The sequence below is a fragment of the Pseudopipra pipra genome, chromosome 5, assembly GCF_036250125.1.
Source record: "Pseudopipra pipra isolate bDixPip1 chromosome 5, bDixPip1.hap1, whole genome shotgun sequence".
NCBI lineage: Eukaryota > Metazoa > Chordata > Aves > Passeriformes > Pipridae > Pseudopipra > Pseudopipra pipra.
In genome coordinates this window covers 8,063,308-8,090,734 of record NC_087553.1, presented here as the reverse complement: position 1 = coordinate 8,090,734, position 27,427 = coordinate 8,063,308, and the positions used below count along the sequence as shown (strand labels likewise).

Genomic DNA, 27,427 nt, shown 5'->3' with positions numbered 1-27,427 from the left:
GCAGAAAGTAAAAAATAGACGTCAGTGCTCCTAAGGATCATGCTAGCGCCCTCATACCCACAGGCTGTAATCCCAGTTCAAAGTAAATCAAAACCAAGTGGAGGGAGCAGCTCTGGCTAGAAACCAAGAGAAGTGCTGTGGGAAGGTTGTTTCTTTTGCTGCTTCTATTGCTATAGGTCTGCTTTTATTTTTAAAAGAAAGCAGAGCACATCTTTTCTACCTAATCAGATTCACATTTTCTTCTCTAAATGCTCACCCTTGAACAGCCACAATGTAATGCTTAAAGGGCAACAAACCGAGTGTACACTTAATGTGCTCTATAATCCTCTCCACGAGGGAGAGATAGGGGTGATCTTCCCTTTTTAATAAGTTAAAATGAAAATAAAAGATGGGGGATTCAGATTCTGATAGGAAAAAGCAACACAAGGAAATTTAAGAAAGTTCGCGGTAGAGGTATTAAAATAATGTGCTGTGAGCAGAAATGGTGTTTAATTTTGCATTTATAAGGATTAGGTCCTAAACTGTCAGTGGGAAAGAAGGACCAGCCATATGAAACCATTTCACTGGGTTCTCAGCACAGTACAGCACTTAAGTGTGGTAAGAGCAGCCAGGCTGTTGGTGAGCAGCATCCTGTGTCTCTTTAATGGTTACTGCACTGACTTTGTTCCTTATTTTATTTGGGAACTCTAGAAAGCATTCTGCATCTCAGGGGCACCATTTTCAATCCTTTTCCTGATAAAAAGAGCTATGCCTGACCTCAACACAGAACTACAAAAAAATCTGTCGTGTCTGCAGAATATTTCCACTGGATGTGAATTGTACTTACAGTTACACATAAAATCCTTTTCATCTCGCTCACTAACTTTAATGTTAACAATTACTTCATTTCTGTCAACTTTGTCTGAGCCAGAACCTACACTATAAACCCAGTTCTGCCTATGTAATCAATGCAGGACTCAAGTTCACTGTACCAGAAGAGTTTGATTATAGCCACCCACTATCTCAAACTAGTTAAGAGAAATGCTCCCACCTCATGCTGCATGATCACACACCTGCAGTCACCCTGCCTCCAGTAAAACTGGTTGATTGACTTTGCAAGGAAAAGAAGCAAAGCTCCTAGAAAGAAAAACATCTATTCTTGAGTATCAGCACTATGTATTGGCTGTACATCAATCATTAAGAATACAATTAACAGAAAGAAACATTATATGCCAATATGCAGTCATAGTTACAATGGAGTAGACAGTAACCCATGGCCTTTACATACAGATTTCTTGTCTCCATTAGTTTTTGAGCAAGACCATTTCATTAGCATGGCAAAAACAGCCTAATGAATTTGATTCACATTTCAAACTATACAAGGACAGAAGGGTCAAAGCCAAAACCCTGTGCGTGATTTCTTGCAGACAGCTATACTCATTTGGCTATTATCTCTCAGACCAGCTGGGCTGTGTTTTTCAGGGTCTCTGTTTTGGAGCCCTTCCAGATGGTAGTGTTTAGTTGGAATGTTTATGGCAGATGCAGTTCAGGAAACTCCTTTCCTCAACACATAAACTTCTGCTGGGGCACCAGTGCAACTGCACCACCCTGAATAAAGGCCTGGAGCTGAGCAAGGCAAAAAGAGAAGAAAACAAAACTGGAAAGAAGAAAGGCTGACTAATGATTGATGAAAACTATGGCAAACAGGAGCATTCTTCACTGATTATGCCCCTGGTGTCTTTTCATTGAATAATTACTTTGTTCGATGCTAGACAAAGTATTTGCCACAGACCACTGCAGACATACCCACTGTAATTTCCAGAAAACCCTGAGCTCTTTGTTTAGAACTATTTGATATATGATGTCTTCATTAATAATTTCATCTTCAAAAAAAAAACTTATATAATCAAGTCCTTGCACTCTTTAATAACTCTGAAACCTTCTCTCTAAAACTCCCTCCTGGGTGCTTCTTTAATGCATTAATTTATGCCTGCCTTCCTAGACTCTCCCTACTCCTTTTCACCTTCAGTTGCCACCAGCAGCATGCCCATTTTCTCTGCCCCCCATATGTGTGCCTAGGGAATCCTCCCCTTTTTCTTGCATGCAGGCCCTTTCAGGCCGTTTTCAACACTTTTTTCCTGTACGAAAGATCTAGATCCTGTCTTTTCTCTGCCTGCTATCCGTGATATTGTCTGAGATTCTTCTGCAACTATTCTGATGGTCCACTTTCACTCGAGGCCAAATTTGCATGGAGAAAGGTCTGGGAGTACAACACACTACTATGCAGAGTCCTTGTTCCCTCCAGGGGATTCAGAACTGGCATTTCAGCTAAGCCCATCTCTTCATATGTCTCTACACACCAGACCTTGCTCTATAGTACGAGGAAAACAAACCCTTCTCTGTCAGAGCTCAGAGAGGACGTAGCAGGCATATAAATACACTGGGGCTTTCATCCTGTTTGGGTATGGAGGCAATATATAACTTCAATATCTCAGTAGATTCTCTTTATGTCATAACCAGAAGTACAAGCCCATGCAAAGAGAAAATAAAGTACTCTACTTATTTTTTTTTCCTCTCTCCAACTGCATAGCTCAGAGGGAAGGTCTGTTTAAAAAAAAAAAAAAAAAAGAGGAGTCTGTAAGCACTTAAGCTAACCCTCCATTTGTCACCAGAATCATAGTAAGTGCAGAAGTTTTTCTGAATCATTAAGTACCAAATTAATGACTGAGAAAGAGGAAGAAAATACATGAAAGCCTTCATTATATGCAAAACAGATGGAGGGAAGCTACTATGTGAGGCATTGTATTCCAAACCTGAAGTGGGAATTTCATTTTTTATGCAATCCCAATGCCTGTGTACTGGTAATGTTATTCTGAATTAAAAAAAGGTGACTTCTGCCCATTCAGCTGAAGTCTTAACTCAAAAAAAGTATTTTACTTCTGCATACCCCAGGCTGAGAACATACACGTGGGAAAAACCTTACATTCTCTATGCCCTCAAAACTATTACATGGTCATTTTCAGATAAACACTTTACCAAAACAGATGCCTAGATGATACGGAAAAGTGTGTGGAACACAATGTTCTGAAGGAGCCCTCATGGATTCAGTTCTAGTCCCCAAAAATAGCTCTAAAAGAAGTTTCACAAGGTGTCAATAACCGGGAAAACAAAATTCTCACAATCAATTCTTTTTTCCTTTTCTAGGGCAAGTGATGCAATTTGAAGATTTACAAGGTTCACTTTTAGATTTTGTGGATTTGGAGTGGCTTACACTTCAGGTTTTGGGTTGGAACATTCCACTGTTTTCTGGTCACAATATTGTACAAATTAACTTACTGAAGCAGTACCAAAAGCAAAAAAAAAAATCCTGTGATGAATCTGCCTTTTTTTCCCCTCATGATAAACAAAGCAGTCTAGACATTAGACGTCAGTAAGAAACTGTCTGGGAAGAGATAATTTAAAAAGACCTTTGAAAAAAAGAAAGCAGCAGGGTGGTGTCTAGTCCAGTCGTGATAAGTTAGTTAGAAAACAGACTGGATAGTGCAGATACTAGAGCATGGCAACAACACATAAGAATCTGGGCAAATACAACCAAAAGGGTAAAATGGAAACTCCAGTGTCATTGCAGAGAATGTTGAGAATAACAAACACGCACCACACACACTCAGGTTTGCGTGTATTAATGTCTGTTAAAAATTAGTGGCTCACCTCAAAAAAAGCTGCTCTAAAGTTTTTTACTTCTACGTCATAACAAACATAACTAAGACCTTGTTGATGGGCATGTGCACAGTTCTCTCTGCGTTTATGATGTTTGTTTTCTCCCAGACACTACAAATCACAAAGATGTATCGTTTCTGTTCATGGTATGTGGCTCTCTTGCAGCAATGCCAGTTCACAAAACAAGACAGGCTGATGTTTAGCTTGGTTTTCAGTGGAGCACAAAAATGAGTTTCCTATGGAAAAAGTTTGTCCTATGTGTCACGGTTAGATAATATAAAGAGAAGGGCTGAGTCACACTGTTACACTTTGCTGTAGAATTCAGCTGGGTTGCTCCTGACCTTAAAAAGCAACAAAATCAGACCTCTCTTTTACAGGATTGTTTCCCAGGAAACTTTAGGAGTCAAGTTGCTAAATAAATAGCTGTGTATCACAATTTAATTCCTGCTTCCTTCCCCCCTACCCTACTTAATTTCTTTAACAAAAAAGGAGCATGAGTAGAATGACAGACAGGACTAATAAATCATGCAAGGATGGGGAGTCAGAATATCCAACTTCCCAGAGTTTTCAATTTAAATTTTCATCTCACATCTGCTTTACTTACATGTAAAACCATTCATTTATATTATTTTGTGCCTGACTTCCACTGTTTTTTGATTCAGAATTAGTCAATTCTTCTCTATTGCCGTCAGTCCACAGAAGAACCCGGAAAAGTATTTTGTTTGTAATTCAGTATCTCCTTTTTATCTTACAAAGAAAGACACTTTTCTGTTTCCCAGAGAGACAAGGCATTTGTCATGGGAAAGTGGAAGGCTTAGACAAAATTTTAAAAAGCAAAGCCTTGCCAGTGAGTCTCGAGGTGCAGGAAGACTCCCTTGCTTTCTAACATCCTTCTCAGGGAAGGGTTTAGGTGTGGCTGAATTCTATCTTAGCCTCAGCCTGTGTTAACAGTTTAAATTTAAAGGACTTACAGAGGTATTAAACCACTTTGTCCCACAGATTTTAATGATGGCAACATGAGAATATTTATATAAAATGAATAATTTATTTTATACAAAGCATCAGACAAAAAACCTTATTCAGAACTATTTACTACACAACATAAACACTAAAACAATATAAACACTAAAAATCTACTAATAGAGTATAATATACCATAAAGTAGTATAATGCACCGTAACAAAGCAATTATTGAAGCAGTTATATTCAAGCTAGCAAAAAGATATAATTATTAAGTAGAGATCTGATGTAACTCACCCATACCAATGCTTGTGGGGAGGTCTCTTTCTCTCAGCCTCTGTCGAAGTCTGCATCTGTAATATAGTGAATAAGGGACTGAGCCAAGATCAATACAATGGATCTGTGAGAAAAAAAAATGGGCAGTATGGTCCTGCTCTTCTTAAGGCAGCATTTGAAGAAGAAGTTATATCTGGCAACAAACTACCTGTCTTCTTATTGGGGAAAGGTATAATACCTCTAGAAAGATATCATAAAATTAGGCCCATGCTATTGGACCAAAGTCTCTTGCCCTTCTAAATATACAAACTTTAGACATGGAGAAGCCTTGGCAAGAAAAATAGCAGCCTGTTCTCTAAAATTATGAGCTTTAGAAAACCTACACGTCTGCATACAAGAGAGAGGAAAATCTCGTCCCTGTGATAACCAGGCCTACCAAGAAAACTGGATAGGAATATAGGTCTGGGATGGTCAAATTTTCCATTTATAGATTAGTTGAGTTTGGAGGCTGACCACAGTGTCCTTCCTATTTAATTCAATTTGCTTCTCCCCTCATTACAAAACCCATTCTTCTTACTCTTCCTACTGAGAAGGTTTGGTCTTTGTTGATGCTTTGGTACCTGCTTTTTTTACAGGGCTTGACCTAGAGAAAACCAAGCAAAGTATTTGCCAGTCCCACATTAAATCCACCTCTCCAGTCTATGATCAGAATGTTTCTTTTCACGAATTCAAGAAAAGACACAAAAGATACTAACATGTTTCTGCTTCTGCAGCAACCAGTCCTGGCCTGTGCAAGGAAGTTGCAGTTTAATTAAAGGAGTTCAAAAACTGATGCTGTTAAATTAATGCGAAGTCTGTGGGAGGATGAATGTTATTTTGCTGGAGTGCTTTCTATTGTTTTAACTCAAGTGGTAGGGAACAGATTTAAGCTAAATAAACATACAATGTACTTCAACTGATATGTGTCCAGAGAAGGCATTTGCATTTCAACATAATGAAACAGTGCAAGATTCTCATGTACACAAGAATCAGATGAAAATGTAACCTTATTATTCTTTGTGAATACTGTGAACATGCCTTGCTTTGCCTGCCTGCTGTCAACACCTCCTCCACTGCCTCCAGGGGTCTGCTCCCCACTGCCTGACAGTTCTATTAACTATCTCTTCCTATCCCGTTTACCCTCAGGTACCCACTTGTTGGCAAGTTACACTTCTCTTTATCACCAAACCACCCCGTTTGATGTAGCTCTCAAAAACTGTAGCTTGCTGAAGTTCTGCTAAATTCAAAGGTTCCTCTTGAAGGTAATTTCAGCTTGATGCTGCCCAGATTTTTCCCTTTCCTGTGTTTGTAACAGTAATAGTTACTCCAGTTTCAGAACCACACTGGCTGGGTTTTCCTCAGAAGCCAAAATATATTGCTTCAGGTTTCTTGTGGGCCCAATGCTGTGGAAATGTCAGATTGTGACTAGTTCTGGGAAGCCCATCTTGCTCCAGAGGGTGACATACAGTGATTGAGCAAAAGTATAAAAAAGGCCATAAACCATTTTTAGTAGCTCTACTTTCCCAGCCTGGTATGATATCCCAGCACCTCTTCCATCAGCTCGAGCCCACTGGTTTACACTACAGAGTGGGGAAAGCGCTTGAGAAAAGGAAAAAGGTCAGTTCTTCCTCTTCTTGCTGTTCTTGGTTCATCCCCCCGATAACAGCATGGTCAGGCCAACACTGGGATGCAGATCCTGAGGAATTTTATCTCCTCCATTGTGCCCGAGCCATTACCACTGCTGCATCATGAGCTGCTGGGGGAAACAGAGTTTTTCAGTGATGAAGCACTGAAAAACATACAGTGTTGAAAGCCATTCCAAGGACATCGGGGACAGTATAAAAAATAGGTTAGAGAGAGTTTGGTATTAGACTGGCTGAACAAAGACATTTTGGCAGACATTTTAACAAATGGCTTGTTTCCATGCTATTGAATCAGTGGGAAATCTCCCAATGGAAGTAACCTCTGACCGCAAATAGGTAGGTAACAACCCAACTCTGTACAGCACATACTGCTTCCTACCAGCTGTAGGTGGCCCACAATCCTCATTAATTGCTGCACTTAAAAGCAAGCTGGAGGTGCTGAGTTCATGAAAGCACCACCAGTCATAGTAAATCCAACCATTCTAAATTTTAGACAGTCTTTCTGTTTCCCCTGGGATATACAACATGTTGAAAGTAAGTGCCAGTTGACAGGAGAGAGAAAACAGGCATTTCCCTCTCTCATGCATAACAATGCTCATAAGTGCCAGTTTTGGAACATCTTTGATAGAGAGTGGTGGGTTGAGGCAGGAGAAGCAGTCTGATACATTTCAGTATTGCATTTCAGTGCAAAAGACAGCAGGGAAAAGGAAATTCTTTTTTGTGTCTTTAATTTAAAGATCAGACAATTCAGAAAATCGGTATGTTAATGATAATTGCTAATTTCTTCTTCAAAACTCAGATTGTATCTTTTGAGTCCCTACGAGAAAATTTTCATACCTATTTATTTATTACAAATGTAAGCCACCTTCGTTTTTTTTCTTCCAATACTTTTTAGGAAAAGAGGCAGAGGAAGAGAGATTTCCACCTTCTTGTTATTACAAAATCTAAGGAATGCAATATGCAATTAAATTGGATGAGATACAGTTGAAGAAAAGCAAAAGCAGTGGCCACACACAAGTTTAACTCTGCCCCCGTGTGTGCAAACATTGAAGCACAACCACCATCCATTCCCTGGATCCTGCTTTATTTTTGTGCAAAAGGATGTGTAATTTGTGTTTATTATATATATGTGATTATATATGGCATCCACGATGACCATGACCCCGTAGCTAACAGGAAACCTTTTCTCTTCTACACTCCCACGTCTCTCTCTGCATTATGAAACTCCTTTATGGCTGCTGAAAACAAATAATGTTGATATCATCCTGGCAGTCTGCTATATACCTCCTAGCCAGGGAAATGACACCAACAAATTATTCTTTAAGGAACTAAGGGACATTTCCAAGTCAACATGCACAACTGTTCTTGTGGGGGACTTCAACTGGCCAGAAATTAACTGAGAGCATCACATAGCTGCTACAACCCAGGCCAGAAGATTCCTAAAAAACCTGGATGATAACTTTATGAAACAGGTCCTAAGGAAGCTGATGCAGAAAGATCCCTCCCTGATCTGCTGCTTGTCCACAGAGTGGATCTCACAAGCAAAGTAGAGATTGTGGCCATCTTGCCCACAGTGACCAAAAGGCAACTGAGTTTAAAACCTCTGTTGACAGGAGGAAAAGTGCCAGGAAATATCAGCTCTGGACATGAAGACAGCAGACTTCAGGCTGCTCAGGGAATTAGTAAGTAAGGTCCCCTGGGAAAATGTTTTTTGCAGGTGCTGGGGTCCATCAGCGCCAGTCACTTTTCAATCATCACCTTCTACGGGCACAGGAGCAGGCAATTCCCAGATGTCAGAAGTCAAGCAGACGAGGCAGAAGGCTGGATTGGCTGAACAGGGATCTTCTCTTGGAAATAAGGCAAAAAAGGAAGGTGAATACCCAGTGAAACCAAGGTCAAGTGACATGAAGAATACAGAGATGTTGCTTGCTGCCGTAGGGAGAAAATTTGTGTTGCTAAAGCTCAGTTGGAAATGGAGTTACCAGAAATGTGGGGGACAATAAAAAGAGTTTTTTCAAATATATTAATGACACAGGTGGATAAACACATCACACAATGAGTGTGCTCACAGGTTGAGCACAGAGGGTAACAGTGGATGAGGTAACATGAGACTGGCAACCTGTCACTAGTGGGGTTCTGCAGGGCTCCATCTTAGGCCCAGTACTCTTCGACATCTTCATAAATGACTTGGACTTAGGAAAGGACACTAAGCAAGTTTACAGATGACACAAAACTCAGAGGAGCTGTTTACTCCCTTGAAGTCAGGGAGGCCCTGCAGAGAGACCTCACAAATTAGAAGACTGGGCAATCACCAACCATATGAAGTTCAAAAAGGGAAAGTGTCAGATTCTGCACCTGGGATGGGGCAACCCTGGCTTTTCATACAAATTGGTGAATGAGATGCTGGAAAGCAGTGCCAGGGAAGGGACCTGGGGGAGTTGAATATGAGTCAGCAGTGCCCTGGCAGCCAGAAGGGCCAACTATGTCCTGGGAGGCATCAGGTAAAGTATCACCAGCCGATTGACGGTGGTGATTGTGTGACCTCACCTTGAATGTTGTGTGCAGAAAGATATTAAGCTATTAGGGAGCATCCAAAGGAGGGCAACAAAGATGGTGAAGGGCCTTGAGGGGAAGCTGTATGAGGAGCAGCTGAGGTCACCTGGTCTGTTCAACCTGGAGGAGGCCGAGGGGAGACGTCATTGCAGTTACAACTTCCTCGTGAGAGGAAGAGAAGAGGCAGACACTGATCACTTCTCTGTGGTGACCAATGACAGGACCTCAGGGAATGCCCTGAAGTTGTGTCAGGGGAGGTTTAGGTTAGACATTAGAAAAGGGTTCTTCACCTAGAGGGTGAATGGGCACCGTAACAGGCTCCCCAGAGAAGTGGGGAAGCACCAAGCCTGACAAAGTTTAAGAAAAGTTTGGACAATACTCTCAGGCACACGGTGTAACTTGGCATATATTCTGTGATTCTGTGATTCCTGTTTATTGACACATTTCAGGACACCCCTGAGCTTTATGAATGACAGATTGTGGGCCAAAGTGCCCCTGAATGAAACCATCTCTCTCACAGAATCCATGGTGGAATTGCAACAGTGACTGGCACACGTGAGATATGCATGGACAACCTGTGGCACAGGGACAGGGCACTGCAAGAGCTGTTCCCTGCACAAACACCAGCTGGATCAGGACACACCTGCCCTCAGCCCTTATCTTTTGATAAGGAACTTCACCAGGAGGAAAGGTCCACAGGGGGAGGAAAGGTCCACAGGGCACACCACTGCATGCCCAACGTAATTACCTCCTCAATTTTAAATTGATTTCAGCCTTTACATTAACCTGTGTGAGTCGTGAGAAAAAGCTGCAGCCTTGTTTTCTGGATATAGGAGGAGCCAGAGCACCACTGACACTCCACCACCTTCCCCTGCCCTGCCCAGCGACCAGTCACTGTTAAACCAGACAGGTTTAAAGAGGCAGCTGCAGTGGGGCAACCCAAACGGCGTGAAGGATCATGGCAACCTATGTGCAGCTGAGCACCACAGCCAAGATGCCCCTCCTGGGGCTGGGCACCTGGCAGGTACCAGCTTCAGGGAAAAGCACCTGTATTTGCAGAGCTCCCTGGCACAAAACTTCACTCTTCCTGGTCCAGCTCTGGAGAGCTGTCCTGGTCCTTGGGACTCTGCTCGTCCTGGCTGTTGGGCTGAATCCGAATTGGAGTGGACTACAGAGGTTGGAGGTTGGCTTCAAGCCCTGGAGCCCATGTTTATGACTGCAAGACATAAGTGTTCTTGTAAAGAAAAAAACATCCCACCAACCTGGGGGGCGGGGGGGGAATTGCTTTCAGTAAGATGGTTTCCCTGGTGTTATTTTGCTAGGATACGGGTATTTAACATGTACTGATTTGAGATTCTTAATATCTATGTTTTCTTTTCAGTCCCCAGCTGGGCAAGTCAAAGCTGCAGTGATGGCTGCCATCGATGCTGGGTACCGCCACTTTGACTGTGCCTATGCGTACCTGAATGAGAACGAAATTGGGGAAGGGATCCAGCAAAAAATCAAAGAAGGTGCTGTGAAACGAGAAGATCTCTTTGTTGTCAGTAAGGTAAGAATCTGATGCTCTTGCATCCTGAAGCAGCGGTAGGGGAATGCTTTGCCTGTAGTATTTTATAGTAGAAAAGCTTAAGTACTGGGAAAAAATTTCATGCTGTAGGATAAAGCAAATCATAACATCATGCAAGTCACTCCTGACACAAGCTTGCTGCTTCACCCCATTCTGTGTGGAGAGTTAGGAAGGATACACTGAGACTGTACCTTGCTGTGGTCTGGCACTCTGTTGAGGAGACCCAGAAGTTCTGGGGCATGGATGAGAGGAGGCCAACTGCAGACTGACCAGTGCAAAAGAAGGGAAGCAGGGAAAGGTGAGAGTGGGCCAGGTAGCACCAAGCAAGGTAGAAACCTGTGATGCAGAGCTCTGAGACCACTTGGTGTAAAGGACTCATACAGAGGCAGAACCAGTTTGCTAATGGCACCTTGCTGACTGCTAAAGTACAGCAGAGGAGATGGGCCTGGCACTGCCTGGTGCTTCCTCCAGCAGCCGGGCTCACAGTCCTGACAAAGGAGTGTCTCTGCTGTTTGAGTAAGACACGGTTCTGGGCTCCTTGGAACAGTGTTATCTGCTCAGCACGTCTCAAGGAAGGTATGACTGGCGTGTTCTCTTTCTTATTAAGAAAATCAGGTTATGTAGGTGGATTCTGAAGTTACTTTTTACTGAGGCAAAGGTTGGTGCCAACCACTCTCGCTTGCCTTATATTTTCTTGGCTTTGCCTGCTACATTCAATGCAGGAGTTCTGAGCATGCTCAGGAATGACAGACACGTCCTGTAAACACCCCCTCTTGCCAAGCCAGACTCTGTGTAAAAGGGGGTAGCATAAATTATGTGTGAACTAATGGAACCAGACTTTGTTATGATCCTGCTCAAACACTGTGCTGCCACTGCACACACCTTGCCCTCAGTGTCATGGGCCAGTCCAATCCCAGAGCATGCCAGATCTGAAAAGCACTAACATGACTTCATTCCAGTTGACCTTCCAAAGGAGATGGAGCATTTCTATCCTGTTCAGGAGAGCACCCAAGAGCTTTAACCGAGGAGGTCACAGTGTGCCTTGTTTTTTGCCCCTAGCTGTGGTGCACGTTCCATGAGAAGCCTCTGGTGAAGGGAGCCTGCCAGAAGACTCTTGCTGACCTGAAACTGGATTACCTGGATCTCTACCTCATCCACTGGCCTTTTGGGTTCAAGGTACAGTGACAGCAATGCCCTTGGCTTTTCCTCCTAGTAGAGCTCCTCAACACTGCCAGGAGCACTTGCAGCTCCAGAAAGAGCATGTGTCTGGTGTGTACCAGCACTGTGACAGTGCTGCCCATTCAGCTTTACTCTGGCCACGTGAGCTGTGCTCCTGATCTCTGCCCCTGAGAGTGAGGCTTGCACAGTGTCCTCTGCCCTTTTGATAATGGACAGGCAGACCTAGCACTAAGATCAAGCCTCCCAGCTGCAAGCACAGGTTATGCCTTTTTCCCTTTCTTTTACAAATCCAAAGCATGCTCATCTGAAAACTGCCCCTTGTGGGACAGAGGGCTGCGCTTTGCTGTGCGACAGAAATTCTTTCCTGTTCAGGTTACAAAATCACAGAGTGAAAGATTCCCATTTTTCTCTTTAATCACCAAGTCATTAATACAGTAGAGATTGAGCTGACCTTGCCTGTAGGAGACTCAGTGTTGTTTCACAGACCTTGAATTTCAAAAGATGAGGCTTTTAGATATCAAGTTTTCACAGACTACATGCACTTCAAAGATTTATGTCAGTTTATATATATACACACACACACGCACATACCATTAGCTTCTCCTTTCTGCTACACCCAGATCAAAATCTCTATTCTACCTAATGCTTTCAAGCTCAACTTCATTTTATTCTCTTAATATTGCTTTAGTTAGATTTATATGGAAAAAGCCATCAAGTGAAACTGCATAATATTGTGGCATCTAGAAAATTCCAATCATTCAAAATACTTTGGCCATACTGTCTAGATACAGGCTGTTCTAATTTTCCTTAATACAGCAACTTCAACAGTGAGCCTCCCCATGGGACATCTGTCAGCAAATGTACTCCAGCATAAACTGTGTATGTTCACAGGAACAAAGTCAATCATCCATATGCCTTTTTAAAAACAACTAAAGAAGCCATTATTCCTAAATGTGCATAACAGAACAACACTTAGAGTGAACTCATGTAAGACCCCAGAATATTGTTCTGTGAGTCCCTGCATGCTTCCCTGCATGCATTTTGTAGATGATCACTTCCAAGGGTCCAGCAGAAATACCTGTCTTTACTGGCATGGGAGGTTACAAAATGCATGAACTAAGAAGCAACATGAAGAATTAAGTTATAATGAGAATTACTTGGGATTTTTTTCATACACTATTAGCTTTAGCTCCTTACATCCCCACTTAGTTGTTTTATACAGCTAGTGTCCCAGCAGAGATTATTTCAAGCATTTTTTCTCACTGACAGGCAGGAGAGGAGCTGTTGCCAAAAGATGACAAAGGCATGGCTATACCTAGCAACAGTGATATTCTACAGACGTGGGAGGTAAGTTTAGCCTAGAGCAGAAGAGGCATGTCCTCTGTCCTCATCAGTCTTTTCCATGGTTTAATTATGTCACACAACCACTGTCATCTCATTCAAGCAAAACTAGGTGGAAGGCATGTAAGGCAGTACAAAGGACCTTTTCATAATTGGCATGCTTCATCCTTACCTAGTTATTCCTATTCCCTGAGTCTTTCTTAACCACCTTACCCACAGTGAGCTACACAAGCTCTTCCAGTGGAGCTGCAGACCAGACTGAAACTAGAAAAAGTTCATTGCTCGACCATAACAACTGTACAATTATTTTCACCACAGTTTTTGCATCCTTCTTGAATTGCTCAAACAAATTTCACAGAAATAAAGGTGTTTTAGGTGGAGATCTTGCCTACAGTGTGGGGCACAGCCCTCCAGTGCTTGCACAGTAGTGGATTACTGAGTGTCATCATGCAACTTGGTCTGAATTTCCACACACTCAGGGAATGAGAATTTGGGCTTGGGTGAGATGGTACGTGCTTCTCCCTCAGAGAACTTTGCAAGTCTAAACAGTTATTTAGTGCTGCTCATGACAGGAAAAAAAACCCCACATCATCATGATCTGCTTTGCATACTGGATGTTGACTTTGCTCCTCTTTGTATCAGGCCATGGAAGAGCTGGTGGACTGTGGTCTGGTAAAAGCCATTGGAGTCTCCAACTTTAACCATGAGCAGATTGAAAGAATCCTGAACAAGCCGGGACTGAGGCACAAGCCTGCAAATAACCAGGTAAGCTGCAAAGTGACTTCAGGTGACTAGTTTTCAGGCATTATAAATACCTGATACCAATTGAAAGAAGGGATGGGAAAAGGGAAAACAAAGTAGACAGCATGTACTTTAAATCCCTCTCTGTGGAATATTTGGGAGTACACAAGGCACTTGGACATTTCCTTTTTGGTATCACCTTGCTGAACCACTGTTTACAAATGTTGGAGTATTTCCTTAAAAAAAAGTTTCTCTGGAAAAATAAAGAATCCAGAGATGAGCTTTGTGAAACGCCCATAGCAAACTCTACATGAGCACTTTGTATAACAATAGGTATTTTCAATACTAAGGATAATACTATTATCGTGCAGGCCATGGGCAAATTAGGGGAAAAGGCAGCCTCCAGCTGGATTAGGAGATAATCCATGGAGCACAATATTTCAACAGTTCTGCCAAGTAACAGCCTCTGTGCTTTTGTGTGGGCAGATTGAATGTCATCCATACCTCACCCAGGAGAAGCTGATCAAGTACTGCCAATCCAAAGGGATTGCTGTGACCGCATACTGTCCCCTTGGCCGTCCTGACAGACCATGGTAAGACTGCTCTGCAATTTGCAAGGAAGTTGGCATGGATTATGTTTGTAACATTGAAGCTACACCTGCAGCATTAAGTATTCACCCAGATACAAATCTCTGTTGCTACGCTGGATTTTTCTGTGGAGGTTTCTTGCTATTGATTTGTTTTCTCTGCGCAGGGCTAAGCCAGGGGATCCTTCCCTCCTGGATGACCCCAAGATCAAAGAGATTGCAGCCAAACACAACAAAACCCCAGCACAGGTGAGTAAGTGCCACACAGTGGGTACTCATTCCTGTAACACAGCCATTTAAGAAAACAGAGCTCAGGAAAGGGTAGAACCTCTATCCATATTACCCAATCCATGAATTATGGCACTCCTTTGATTTTTCCCTAACAATACAGATTTTTTTATTAAATGATCTGCAAGACACGCTACCACTATCTCTTTGGCCCTACAAAAGATTCTTGACCCAGCTTCAGATGTCACCTTCCCCTCTCAAGTCCTCTTGCACAGAATGAAAGCCTTGCATAGACTGCTAAAAGCCTAGCTGGGAAGAAAAGGAATTGTTCCAAAAATGAATGGGAAAGGAGGCCTTCCATGTGAGGCTCCACCACTTCCCTTTTTGCTCTCCAGGCAGTGCTATCTGGGCTGCAGGGATAGGAATGGTTTGAAATGCAGCTCTGCCAAAGTGCATAGAGCTTAGAGAAAACAGCTGTTGGAACAGGCTCTGCTTCCTCCAGAGCAGGAACCATCCTCTTTCTGATTCTGTTCTTGCAGGTTCTCCTTCGCTTCCAGATCCAGAGAAATGTGATTGTGATTCCCAAGTCTGTCACACCACAGCGCATCTTGGAGAACTTCCAGGTGAGGGATTAGGAGTGAGCTGGGTGCTGCCCTTCAGGGACAGCACGGCTTCTCCCTGCAGAGCAAACACAGATCCTTTCTCATCCCTGCCATGTCCTCCTTGGGCAGCAGGACTGCACTTTTTCCTTCTTTATGCTTAACTAAACTTTACAGACTGTCAAGCCAGGCCTATTTTTGGAGAGGTCAATGAACCGTCCTTAATGATAATTCCTGTTCTGTGGCTTATGGATGAATCAGCAGGCACTGCTTGCTTGGAATCCCCACACAGTAACATGCCAGAAACATCATATATAGAATAAACAATGTTCATAAAATATTTCCTGTGTCCATAAAACAAGGTGTCCTTCTATCTGTTAATTCAGTGGTACATGAGTGAAAATCGACCCTCCAGCATGGAGCTGCTCTCTAATCCTGTCCTTCTCCTCATTGTTTGGTTTGTCCAAAGAGGTAATTTCCATCTGTTTCTCCTTTTAGGTGTTTGACTTTGAATTGACTAAAGAGGAGATGGCAACTATTCTGAGCTTTAACAGAAACTGGAGGATCTGTGAAATGGATATGTAAGTGACACTGACTGTTTTCTTCCAACTCCTAAACTTTGAATATTCTTTACAAGGAATTTTGTGTCACAGATACTAAGTAGAATGAAATTCAGTTTATTTAAAAATCATACCAACTCAAATTCCAACTGGTTTTCCCAAGAACACTTTTTCAGGAGAGGGTTTAATATTTTCATTTTAAAAACAAAACAAACAAACCAAAAGAAAACAAACTACATTCTCATTTTGAATTCAGTTTTCAGGAAACTCTCTGTAACTTGAATTATAAAAAATGGATTCTGGATATTCATTTCATCTTTGTCTGTATTAGAGAAACAAAGACATATATCTCCACATATTCTTCCTGTAATTACATGATGCAGATCTTCCCTCAGTGGCTCCTTTGTGTACCCAATGCATCTCTATATAACATTTAAGTTATGCATTTAAATAACATTCCCTCTTTGATTTCTTTCAGGTCCAAAAATCTCAAGGAATACCCTTTCCATGCCGAATACTGAAGATGGCCTTCACTAGACCTCTGGTGTCTCACATGCCTCTGCTCTAACTTTGAGCTATTTATCTGGTTTTCTTATTGCATCTGCCCCAGTACTGCCAGTGAAGACACAGAATGTTTATCCCATGAAATTTGGTTTTTTTGCAAGAAGAAAAGGGTATTTTCTTCAGCAAAAAATGTGGGATGTAATAATCTTCTGCCTATTAGAAGACAGTATTTCTACTGAAGAGCCAAAGCAGAGGTGGAAGAGCTTGTACCACCATTCAGTAATTGCCTTCAGTCTTGCATCAGCAGAAACCAGATGCTGACAAACCACAAAAAAAAACAAACACATGGATTCACAATTTCATCAGAGGCGTCCCATATTTTAAATAAGTTTAACTGTAAAAAGCAAAAACGTTAATTGGCTGAAAATCTTCTGTCCAGTGAAGGAAGAAACCAAAACCCTCCCAACCCAGAGATACACAGAGAGGTGGGCTGCAGTCACCTGCACTGTGGGGACACGGATTTGCCCTGGGACAGCCACTCAGCACTCTCCCCTGCCATTCCTCAGCAATCCACAGGCTGGCCACAGGCCCTGAGCCACAGGCACAGCCCCATTTCAGCTGCCACACAACCCAGGTGTCTGTTGGCAGGGGAGGCTCAGCCCTTTGGTGCTGAGCCAAACCACTGACACCTTAGGATCTTCTCCCCAAAATTTCCACTTTCCATTCAAAAAGATACTATCCAAGACCATGTGTTTCCCAGCTTTCCAAAGGAAACAGCTCATAAAGCCCTCAGCAACCTCCTGCAAAAAAATACACCAAGTTAGTGAATCCAGTAAGGGTACAATATTTAATATGGCATGGGAGCTAAAGATGTAGGGAATTTCTACCACCTTTCACAACCACCCTCTTTGCCTTGGAAAGCTCCTGATCAAACACTTGCTCTAACTTTGGAGCCATCATTGTGGGCACAATCACACAAATTCATCCATATCCTCCTTGGCTAAGGGCACCACTTACTGCCTCATCCTACCCACGCTGAAGGGCTACCCTGCTCCCACTTGTAGGGTCTCTTCTCATCCCAGGGCACATACAACCAACTGAAAGGAAGGAGACATCATCAGGGTTTAGCCACATCAACTTGCTGTATCAGGCCTAGGTGCAAAGGATGCACAGGCAAGGGCTGCCTGCTTAGGGTATGTGCTCATCGTTTCATTTCTGGAGTTAAATCACTTTAATTACACAGTTTTGTCAGCTCATCAGGTTAATAGACAAATAGGCAAATATAAGAATTATCAAATATTAAAGTCTTCAAAAAAAACTACTGAGAAGACACAGAGGGTGATGGGACCTCAGAGGATGCTCCTGATTTGATCTGAACTCAGTGCAAAAAAGAGGCCAAGGTCTTAGAATCAGATTAAACCACTATCCTCCTGCCTTATTCCTGCCTTAACAAGCATCTGGAAGTTGAGTCAATGCACACCATTTAGCAACATAAACATCCTGTTCCAATACATACTGCTTTCCCAAAGTCCCTACTGTCATCTGACAACCCCAGCCACACCTTCAGGACAGAAAATCCACTGGCAGCTCCCATATATTGGCATGATTTGGGCAAGGTCTCACAGCAACAGGCAAAACTAAGCAAAATGCCAAAAATCCTCTCATAAATGAGCAAGGCATCTCTCGGGATGTGTCTTGGGAAAACCAAGCACCAACCTTCAAAGGAGAACATGAGTTCACAGAAGCAGCAGCAGCAGAAATCTCAGAAGAAAGTGAAAGGAAGGACAAATTGCACTTCTCAGCCCTGCTCTCCACCAAATCTCTGTCATCACACACTCTACCCAGCTCCTTGCCACAGGAATGCAAGGCTTTTGAACCTGTCTCCAGAAAGATGTGCTCAGAAGAATTAGAACAAATACTCCAGGGTTTCTGCTCTCCCTCAGAGGAGATCCCATCCTGCTGGCCAAACAGCCAGGCTTTCCAAGCTTTCACAGGCTCACAGAGCACAGCTCTCTGAGGGCAACAGTTCACCTTGGTGCTGCTTCAGTACAAAATCTGATGGATTCTGCAAGTTCCTACATCAAGTCTTGAGAGCCACTCATCATTGTTGGTTTCTGAATGTGACACTACTAACACTAATAAATTACCAGCACAGCACCACAAACTCGAGTGCCTTGGGAATACGAAGGAGAGCAGGAGCAAACTGGCACTTCAGCTGCTCTCTGGGCTCTCTTGAGAAAATACATCACACACAAGGCAAAATGTGTCATTTTGCATGCTTCAATGACTTCTCTGAACAATGAACCACACCAAGAAACTGAGTGGACTCAGGGCAGATCTATGGAGAAGGAATCCCAAATAAGGATGAAAGATAAGCCCAAATTGTATAATTTTTACGTGATTAAACTGAAATACCACATCCTGCTGAGGAAGTTGATAGCCTTGTCAGAAAATCAGAGGAAGATTAAAGAGAAAAACTAATTATCTTGTCTGTCTTGGGTTAAATGAAGCAAAAAGACCTGGGGCACCAGCTGTGGGAGAGGCACTCAGAGAAAAGTGCACCATTGTACATACTTTGAATTTATGCTTGTACATTAATCAATTCTCCAAGTACAAGCAAATAGCAAAGGCTTCCAAGCAGCCCTAAGATACCATTATGGAGCACTTGAAGGATCATGTTGATAAATATTTTTTTTCATTGCACTGTGAGCACCTCATTAATACAGGGTATTTTGCCTCTCCACAATTTCAAAGTCGATTTCTAACGTGAAATTAAAGTTCACTTACCATTTATTTCTACATTTGTATATTTTATTCTGAGATATGGTTTGCACCTCCCTAAAGACACAGGCACAATGTGATCCTTGTGACATTTGCTGAGAATCACTGCTCTTCTGCAGCTTTGAAAACGTACTAAGAAATACTTTCCTCCAACATTTAAAATGAAGCGATTTGTACTGATTATTGCCTAATTTACTCACAGACTCACTTACCACAAACTGATGTTGTACTTGTCCCATCTGGAGAGGGAAACAGGGTGCTCCCCGCTCTCACAAGCCATACTGAGGTATCTTTAGCCATCTCCTTTCAACAGCACGCAGCATGGCAGGTTCTTGGCACCAGCCCAGGCCACCCGTGCCGCGCTGCTCCAGCCAAAGGCTCAGCTCTTCCCCGGCCCATGGCTCAGCCCCGGCCACACACCCGGCAGCGAGGGAGGAGCTCCGTGAGCGGGGAGCGTGGGACTTCTGTGTCACGTCCTACCCCAGGCCTCCTGCTTATCGACACATTTTGGGACACCCCTGGGCTGTACCGATGACAAACCGTGGGCCAAAGCGTCCCTGAAAGAAACCACCTCTCTCTCAGAACCCACGGGGAGAACTGCCACGGGGTGTCGCAACGCCCCGGCACACCGGCACAAGCGAGACACGCACGGACAACCTGTGGCGCAGGGACAGGGCGCTGCAGGAGCTGATCCCTGCAGCACAAACACCAGCCGGATCGGGACCTGCCCTCAGCCCTTATCTTTCATATGGAATTTCCCCCTTTTCCAGCAGGAAAAGCCGCACCCCCCAGACGCCCCCCCGGGAGAAACGCCCACCTCGCTATCCCACCATGGCCGCCGGGCGGATCCCATTGGCTGCAGGCTCCGCTGCTGATTGGGCGGAGCTGCCAGCGGGGCGGGGCCGGAGCGCTGATTGGCTGCCAGGGAGCGGGGGGGCGGAGCGCTGCCGGCTCGGCCATGGCGGCGTACGCGCGGCTCGGGGCTGCCAAGGTGCCGCTGCTGGGGCTCGGCACATGGAAGGTAACCGCGGGCAGCGGCACCCCGGCGGTGCTTCGGCAGCTACCGAAGGAAAAGCACGTGAAAATCCCAAACTGAGACATGTCCTACCCTTTTTCCCGTCAGTCCCCCCCAGGTAAGGTGGAAGCTGCAGTGATGGCTGCCATCGATGCCGGGTATCGCCACTTTGACTGCGCCTACGTGTACCAGAATGAGAAGGAAATTGGGCGTGGGATCCACCAGAAAATCAAGGAAGGTGTCGTGAAACGAGAGGACCTCTTCATCGTCAGTAAGGTATGGATCAAATGGTCATGGATTATGGACAAACTGGCTTTACCTGTGATATTTTTACAGTAGGAACCTGAAGTAGTTTAATGCTGTAGCACTGGAGAAGCTCATAATGTAAACGAGATTATTCCTGATACTGCCGTCTTGTTCCACTTCATGACCACAGTGATAGAGTTTGATTCTTTCCTGTCCACTGACAGTAATTGTTAATGTTGTAGCCATTGGATAGGAAGAGTGAGTTCCTTAAGAAGAATCACTCTTACCCTAACTGGTGGCAGCTGTCTTCCCTGCACTTTCTTCCAATAACACTGAAGGGAGGCAAGAGTCTGATTTCCCCCCTCAGAATATACAGCAACTTTGAGCACCACAGACCTGTTGTGTTCTGGCACCCTGCTGAGAGGACAGAGTGCTGGGGGATGGATGAGGGGAGGCCAGCTGCAGGCCAACCTGCAGGAAAAGGCAGAGTGGGCAGCACAAATTATATCTGAACTAATGGAACCAGAGGACTTTGTTATGATCCTGCTCAAACACTGTGCTGCCACTGCACACACTGCCTTCAGTGTCACGGGCCAGTCCCATCCCAGAGCACGCCGCGTCTGAAGAGCGCTACGATGGCCTCATTCCATATTGCCTTCCAAAGAACATGGAACATTTCTGTGCTGTTCAGGAGAGCACCTGAGAGGTTTAATCCAGAAGGTCATAGTGTGCCTTGTTTTTTGCCCCTAGCTGTGGTGCACGTTTCATGAGAAGCCTCTGGTGAAGGGAGCCTGCCAGAAGACTCTTGCTGACCTGAAACTGGATTACCTGGATCTCTACCTCATCCACTGGCCTTTTGGGTTCAAGGTACAGTAGCAGCAATGCCCTTGGCTTTGTTTCTTGTGACTCTGCCTTTACAGCCTAACAGTTGCTGTGACTGAGAAAGACAATGAGGTATCTGTCATCTGTGTCAGCACTGCTCTGGTGCTCAGCTTTACTCTGGCCATGTGAGTCAGGCTCTTGGTCTCTGCCCCTGAAACTGCTGTTTCCATACCCTTTCATCCTGGGAATGATAGTCTGAAAACTAGGGGCAGGTTTCCCAGCTGCAAGCATAAAACAGGCTGCTTTCCCTTTCTCTTGCAAATCCAGTGTGTGTTCATGTAAGATTTGCCCTTGTAGGACGGAGGGCTGCACTTTGCTGCCTGTCTGAAATTTTCCTCTGCATGATACAGAATCAGAGAACAAAAATAAATACTTCTGGTTTCAATTTCTCTCTTTAATCACCAAATCCTTAATGTGGTACAGATCGAGCTGCTTGCTTATTCCACTGAGACAGGAATTTAAACTGTGAAACTTTAGTGGGAGAAGTTAGGCCCCCAAGATTGGTGAAGGAGTTCATGTCTGTTTGAATATTTCTAGTTTTAGCCTTTCTATCTTGCTACAGTCTGATCTGTCTCTGTTCTACCTGTTGCCTTTGAGATGCTCATCTTTTTTTCATGCTCTATTTTAGCTTTATGTTAACAAAGCCGTGAAAATGAAACTGTCTCATGGTCATAGCAACAAACAGCTGCTAAACACAGTTCAGTCTTGGTGTCTTTTCATGACTTGTACACAAAGGCTCCTCTGATTTTCCTAGTGTTGGCAGCTTTACACTGAGCTTTGTCATGGAAGAACTGTCTTTTCAGCAAATCTGGCACTGTGTAGACCAAACTCCTCCCAGTACCCAATTATGTATCTTGATGTCCCTCTGGAAAAAGAACAAAACAAAAAGAACAAAAAGTTCTTTCTAAGTGGGAACTAAAGAACAATACCTGAAGTGAACATGTGTGAGACTGAAGTCTATAGTTCTGAGTGGGTTTTTTCCCTTGTAGGTGTTTGGGTGAACCCTGACTTCCAGGCGTCCAGCAGAAAACCCTGTCCTTATGGGAACAGTCTCTAGCAAAAAAGCCACAAATTCCTTCCACTTCTCAGGAAGGAATGACTGAATATAGACAAGAATTAGTGCTCTTGCCTGCACTAGAAGTTCAAACTGTTTTGGTTGTAAATTCTCATGGTATTAAGTGAACTTCTCGACAGATTTTTCAAGCGTTTTCTTTGTCACTGACAGGTAGAAGAGGGGCTGTTTCCCACAGGCATGGCTATCCCCAGCAACACTGATATTCTACAGACATGGGAGGTAAGTTCATCCGAGTGGAAAAGTCACATCATCTGTCCTTAGCAGTGGTGTTGGCTTCAGCAGTTGCAGAAGGGCTCGTGCATGTATGCAGAATTAGCTAGAAAGAATTCACAAAAATACATGGGTAGCTTTTAAAACTCTGCTTCCCATGAAGAGAAACAAGAGAAGAAAAGTTAGGAAGAATGTACTCAGGTCATGTCTTGTACACTGCATGCTGACTTGGCTCCACTTTATGTCAGGCCATGGAAGAACTGGTGGATGCTGGTCTGGTAAAAGCCATTGGAATATCCAACTTTAACCGTGAGCAGACTGAAAGAATCTTGAACAAACCAGGACTGAAGTACAAGCCTGCAAATAACCAGGTGAGCTGCAAAGTGACTGCAGGTGAATACTTTTCAGGGATTATAAAGATCTAATTACAGTCGAATGAGGAGATGGAAAAATGAAAAGAAAGTAGACACGGCATGTACTTTAAATCCCACTCTATGGGTATTTTTTGGTACACACAGAACTTAAACATTTCCTTTTTGTCTCACCTTGCTGAACCACTTTTTACAAATTCCAGATTATTTTCCTAGGAAGCATTCTCTCTGGAGGGATGAAGAATCCAGACATGAGCTATCATTCTGACTATAATCATTGACTTTTATAAAGCCTCTCAGAATAAAATCCAAAAATCACATAAGTACTCAATGTAAAAGTTGGTGCTCTATAGAATTACAGAGTTGTATTGGTCACACAGACTACACACAGGGTAGGATGAAGGCAGCCTGTAATTAGGAAATTAGGATTTAGAAAAACCTCTGGAGCATGGGAAAACTACAGTAGTTCCACAACTCTGTCCCTGCTTCTGTGTTGGCAGATTGAGTGTCATCCATACCTTTCCCAGGAGAAGCTGATCAACTATTGCCAATCCAAAGGGATCACTGTGACAGCATACTGTCCCCTTGGCCGTCCTGATGGGTAATTTCCAAGTGGGTTAGCATGATTTAAGTCTGAAACATTCACACTAATTGAGTAATTGGGGCAGGTGTATATATATATATATATATATTTTTTTTTTAATTGATGAGGCTAGATAGAATCTTTCTAGAGTGATTTTTTTGTTGTTTCTTCCCTTCCCCCTCCTCCCATCTAGTTCTAAGCCAGAGGCACCTTCCCTTCTGGATGATCCCAAGATCAAAGAGATTGCAGCCAAGCACAACAAAACCCCAGCACAGGTGAGTAGGTGCCACACAGTGGGTACTCATTCCTGTAACACAGCCATTTAGGAAACTTATGTCTGAAGTGAGGGAACAGCCTATAACAGTGTTACTTGTGAACTGTGGTGCTGTTTGGTGGCGTTAACAAGCCATGGAGATTGTCCACTCTGTGGCCTACAATATATGCTACTATTACCTATTTGACCCTCAGACAGGAAAAGATTCTTGACCCATCTTCAGATGTCACCTTCCCCTCTCAAGTCTTCTTGCAGAGAATGAAAGCCCTGCATAGACTGCTAAAAGCCTGGCTGGGAAGAAAAGGAATTGTTCCAAAACTGGATGGGAAAGGAGGCCTTCTGTGTGAGGCTCCACCACTTCCCTTTTTGCTCTCCAGGCAGTGCTATCTGGGCTGCAGGGATAGGAATGGTTTGAAATGCAGCTCTGCCAAAGTGCATGGAGCTTAGAGAAAACAGCTGTTGGAACAGGCTCTGCTTCCTCCAGAGCAGGAACCATCCTCTTTCTGACTCAGTTGTCTGTTCTTGCAGGTTCTCCTTCGCTTCCAGATCCAGAGAAATGTGATTGTGATTCCCAAGTCTGTCACACCACAGCGCATTGTGGAGAACTTCCAGGTGAGGCATTAGGAGTGAGCTGGGTGCTGCCCTTCAGGGACAGCACAGCTTCTCCCTGCAGAGCAAACACAGATCCTCTCTCATCCTTGCCATGTCCTCCTTGGGCAGCAGGACTGGGCTCACCCTTTCTGTCTGGAAGTCAGGGCTACATTGAAAACTAAACTGAAGAAAAGACAGAGCTCTTAGAAACAGTATGGTGATAATATTATCTGTCACTTTACATGGTGTCTTCTGCTCTGTGGACTTATGGATGACACAGTGGGCAGGTTTGTCGCCTCAGTCAAGTAACATTCCTCAAAATATAGAGTAAGCAACACATTAAGGGAAGAGTCCTTCTGTCAGTAAACCACATAGCTCCTCTGACTGTTACGTAAGGGCATTTTTTTCTGATATTGGACATCAGGATTTCAGATGTAACAAAGCTGGATTTATTGAATATGGAAGTGTTGTAGCTGTTTCTTTGGTATGGGACAGAAAGATGCACCTTTCACAAATGGATGATGGAGGCATTCTGCAACACTTAAGTGCTCACCAAACACCTTGGAATAGCTGGCACATGTAACTGCAACCGTCAGTCTTTTTTGTTTGGTTCTTCCCTCTGCCAGTAGAATATGGAAAATCCAAAGATACTTCTTTTCCTTTCCCTGTTTCTTGAAGCCATCACTTGTAACCAGCACTCTTTCTTATATGAACTTGTTCTTTGATCTTGTGAATCTTGCTTCTGATTTGATTTGTTCAAAGAGGTGGTTTCTATCTGTTTCTCTTTTTAGGTGTTTGACTTCGAATTGACTAAAGAGGAGATGGCAACCCTGCTCAGCTTAAACAGAAACTGGAGGATTTGTGAAATGATCACGTGAGTGGCCGTTTGTCTCCTTCGAACTCTTGCGTTTTCAATGATCTTCATTTTGATCTCATAGGAACCGGTGTAGCTGTTTAAATTGGGTATATTTTGAAATCTGAAATCATTTGGGGGATGAAGGATCTGTTATTTAACATCTTAGCAGAGTTATATTCTTTTACTTTATTGACTAAAGGATAAGTCATGCTGTGTATTCACTGTAAATCTGTTCTCCAGGAAACTTTGTGTGCCAGGAATTCCAGAGTGAGGGTTCTGGTTGATAACTTTGGCTGTGTCCATATGGGATAAATGAACATTAGGCAGTTTTAAACTTAAGATAATTTTTTCTACGAGGTATTATAAGCTGATGTCAGATCTTACATAGGTGGTTGGGGGAGGGAATGATCATCCGTTGAGCAGTACAAAGCACAACTGCTTGCAGATATGCACCTTGGAAGCCAAGAGCAAGACAAGAAGAGTTGGCTGGAAGGCTGCAGAAACTGCTGTTTTCTCTGTAAAGCAGTGTGAATTTTAACTTTTTATCTAGGAAGTAATTTGGTCCCACCACTGTTCAGTGCCTAAATAATAGAAAAAGATGAACTTGTTGGTCCTGTATGCTTTTTCTATAGTAATAAGTCTCTTAAATTCATTCTGCTGCTACTCAATTCAGAGCCTCCCTTGAAGGTTCTATATTTCAGCCTTAAGTAATCCTTCCTCTTTGATTTCCTCCAGGTGCAAAAATCTCAAGGAGTACCCTTTCAATGCAGAATACTGAAGGTGGTTTTATCCTGCCCTCCTGAAGGCCTCTGGAGTGTAATGAGCTTCTACCATTCCCTGAAGTTGCCCACTAGCTGCACACTGTCTCTCTCCTGCCAGCAAAGGCACAGTATATGTATTCAGTGACTTTGGGTTTTTCTTCTTTGGTGGAACAAAATAGTAAAACTTTTCTGAAGAACAAAATATGGGCTACGATAATTCTCTGCTCATTAGATGAGTGTCTCTGCATGGCTGAAATAGTAAAGCAGAAAACAGAATAACCTAGCAACTGATTTTGTCTTCTGTCTTGCATCAACACTACTTAAGGCTGCAGGGTTAAAGATATGTGAACACAGAAGAAAGATCCATCCTGAAAGAATGAACTACATAATCACTGCCTGAAGATAAAAGACAACAAATAATTTTACTTCTAGAGCACAGTTCAAAGCTTTCTGTGAAAGAAGAATAAATGGGAGAAGCGTCCAGACCTACAGATGCATACCAACTCATACTGGGCTTTAATTCAGTTGTAATTTTTTACAGGCTGAAACTGGACAGAGATTAGTGTTCAATTTCATTTTTAACCAAAATAAAAATGTTTAGATTACTGCTGGTTTGGAAGTTCTACTCTAATGTGAAAATTAACAAACCAAGCAACTTGCATTAACAATGTCATTGGAAATAATTACAGAATCAACCAGGTTGCAAAAGACCTCTGAGATCATTGTGTCCAACCTTTGACCCAACACCACCTTGTCTACTAGACTAAGTGCCACATCCAGTCTCTGAATCCTCCAAGGACGGTAACTCTACCACCTCCCTGGGCAGCCCATTTCAATGTTTGATCACTCTCTCTGTAAAGAACTTCTTCCTAATGTCTAACCTAAACCTCCTCTGACACAGCTTAAGACCATGCCCTCTTGTCCACTGCTGGTTACCTGGGAGAGGAGACCAACCCCCACCTGGCTACAACCTCCTGTCAGGGAGTTGTAGAGAGTGAGGAGGTCTCCCCTGAGCCTCCTTTCTCCAGGTTGAACAGCCCCAGCTCCCTCAGCCTCTCTTCATAGGACTTGTGCTCCAGACTCTTCACCAGCTTCATTGCCTTTTGGACATGCTCCAGCACCTCAATATCTTTCTTCAATTGATGAGCCCAGAATTAGCACAGTACTCAAGGTGCGGCCTAACCAGGGCTGAGTACAAGGGCAGAATCACTTCCCTGGTCCTGCTGGCCATGCTATTCCTGACACAGGCCAGGATGCCATTGACCTTCTTGGCCACCTGGGCACACTGCTGGCTCATGTTCAGCTTCCT

General features: G+C 43.4%; 3 protein-coding genes across 3 annotated transcripts in view; 2 read left to right on the top strand and 1 right to left on the bottom strand.

Annotated features, from left to right (window-relative positions):
* The window catches only part of BPGM (bisphosphoglycerate mutase), a 35,917-nt gene extending 16,328 nt beyond the window's left edge, over positions 1-19,589 (bottom strand). The window contains exon 1 of the mRNA XM_064654338.1: positions 19,467-19,589. The gene's annotated coding sequence lies outside the window, so the exon portion shown is untranslated. The remainder of the gene's footprint in view (positions 1-19,466) is intronic.
* LOC135414070 (aldo-keto reductase family 1 member B10-like) lies at positions 10,012-18,955 on the top strand. The gene is made up of 10 exons (XM_064654331.1): positions 10,012-10,191; positions 10,549-10,716; positions 11,794-11,910; positions 13,183-13,260; positions 13,897-14,019; positions 14,482-14,588; positions 14,750-14,831; positions 15,350-15,433; positions 15,908-15,990; positions 16,448-18,955. The coding sequence occupies exons 1-10, from the start codon at positions 10,126-10,128 to the stop codon at positions 16,488-16,490; spliced, it is 951 nt and encodes a 316-aa protein (XP_064510401.1). The 5' UTR covers positions 10,012-10,125; the 3' UTR covers positions 16,491-18,955.
* A 573-nt stretch (positions 19,590-20,162) lies between the features above and the next one.
* Positions 20,163-26,723, top strand: LOC135414067 (aldo-keto reductase family 1 member B1-like). Its single transcript, XM_064654328.1, has 10 exons — positions 20,163-20,275; positions 20,378-20,545; positions 21,266-21,382; positions 22,623-22,691; positions 22,931-23,053; positions 23,554-23,654; positions 23,830-23,911; positions 24,439-24,522; positions 25,293-25,375; positions 26,093-26,723. Exons 1-10 carry the CDS (start codon positions 20,213-20,215, stop codon positions 26,133-26,135), a joined length of 933 nt encoding a protein of 310 aa, XP_064510398.1. The 5' UTR covers positions 20,163-20,212; the 3' UTR covers positions 26,136-26,723.
* The last annotated feature ends 704 nt before the right edge of the window (positions 26,724-27,427 follow it).

Coding starts and splice junctions, on each gene's coding strand:
- LOC135414067 (XM_064654328.1), top strand. CDS start 20,213: ATGGCGGCGTACGCGCGGCTCGGGGCTGCCAAGGTGCCGCTGCTGGGG. Junction 20,546..21,265: donor ACCTCTTCATCGTCAGTAAG/GTATGGATCAAA, acceptor TTTTGCCCCTAG/CTGTGGTGCACGTTTCATGA. Junction 23,054..23,553: donor ACAAGCCTGCAAATAACCAG/GTGAGCTGCAAA, acceptor CTGTGTTGGCAG/ATTGAGTGTCATCCATACCT.
- LOC135414070 (XM_064654331.1), top strand. CDS start 10,126: ATGGCAACCTATGTGCAGCTGAGCACCACAGCCAAGATGCCCCTCCTG. Junction 11,911..13,182: donor ACTGGCCTTTTGGGTTCAAG/GTACAGTGACAG, acceptor TCTCACTGACAG/GCAGGAGAGGAGCTGTTGCC. Junction 14,832..15,349: donor ACAACAAAACCCCAGCACAG/GTGAGTAAGTGC, acceptor CTGTTCTTGCAG/GTTCTCCTTCGCTTCCAGAT.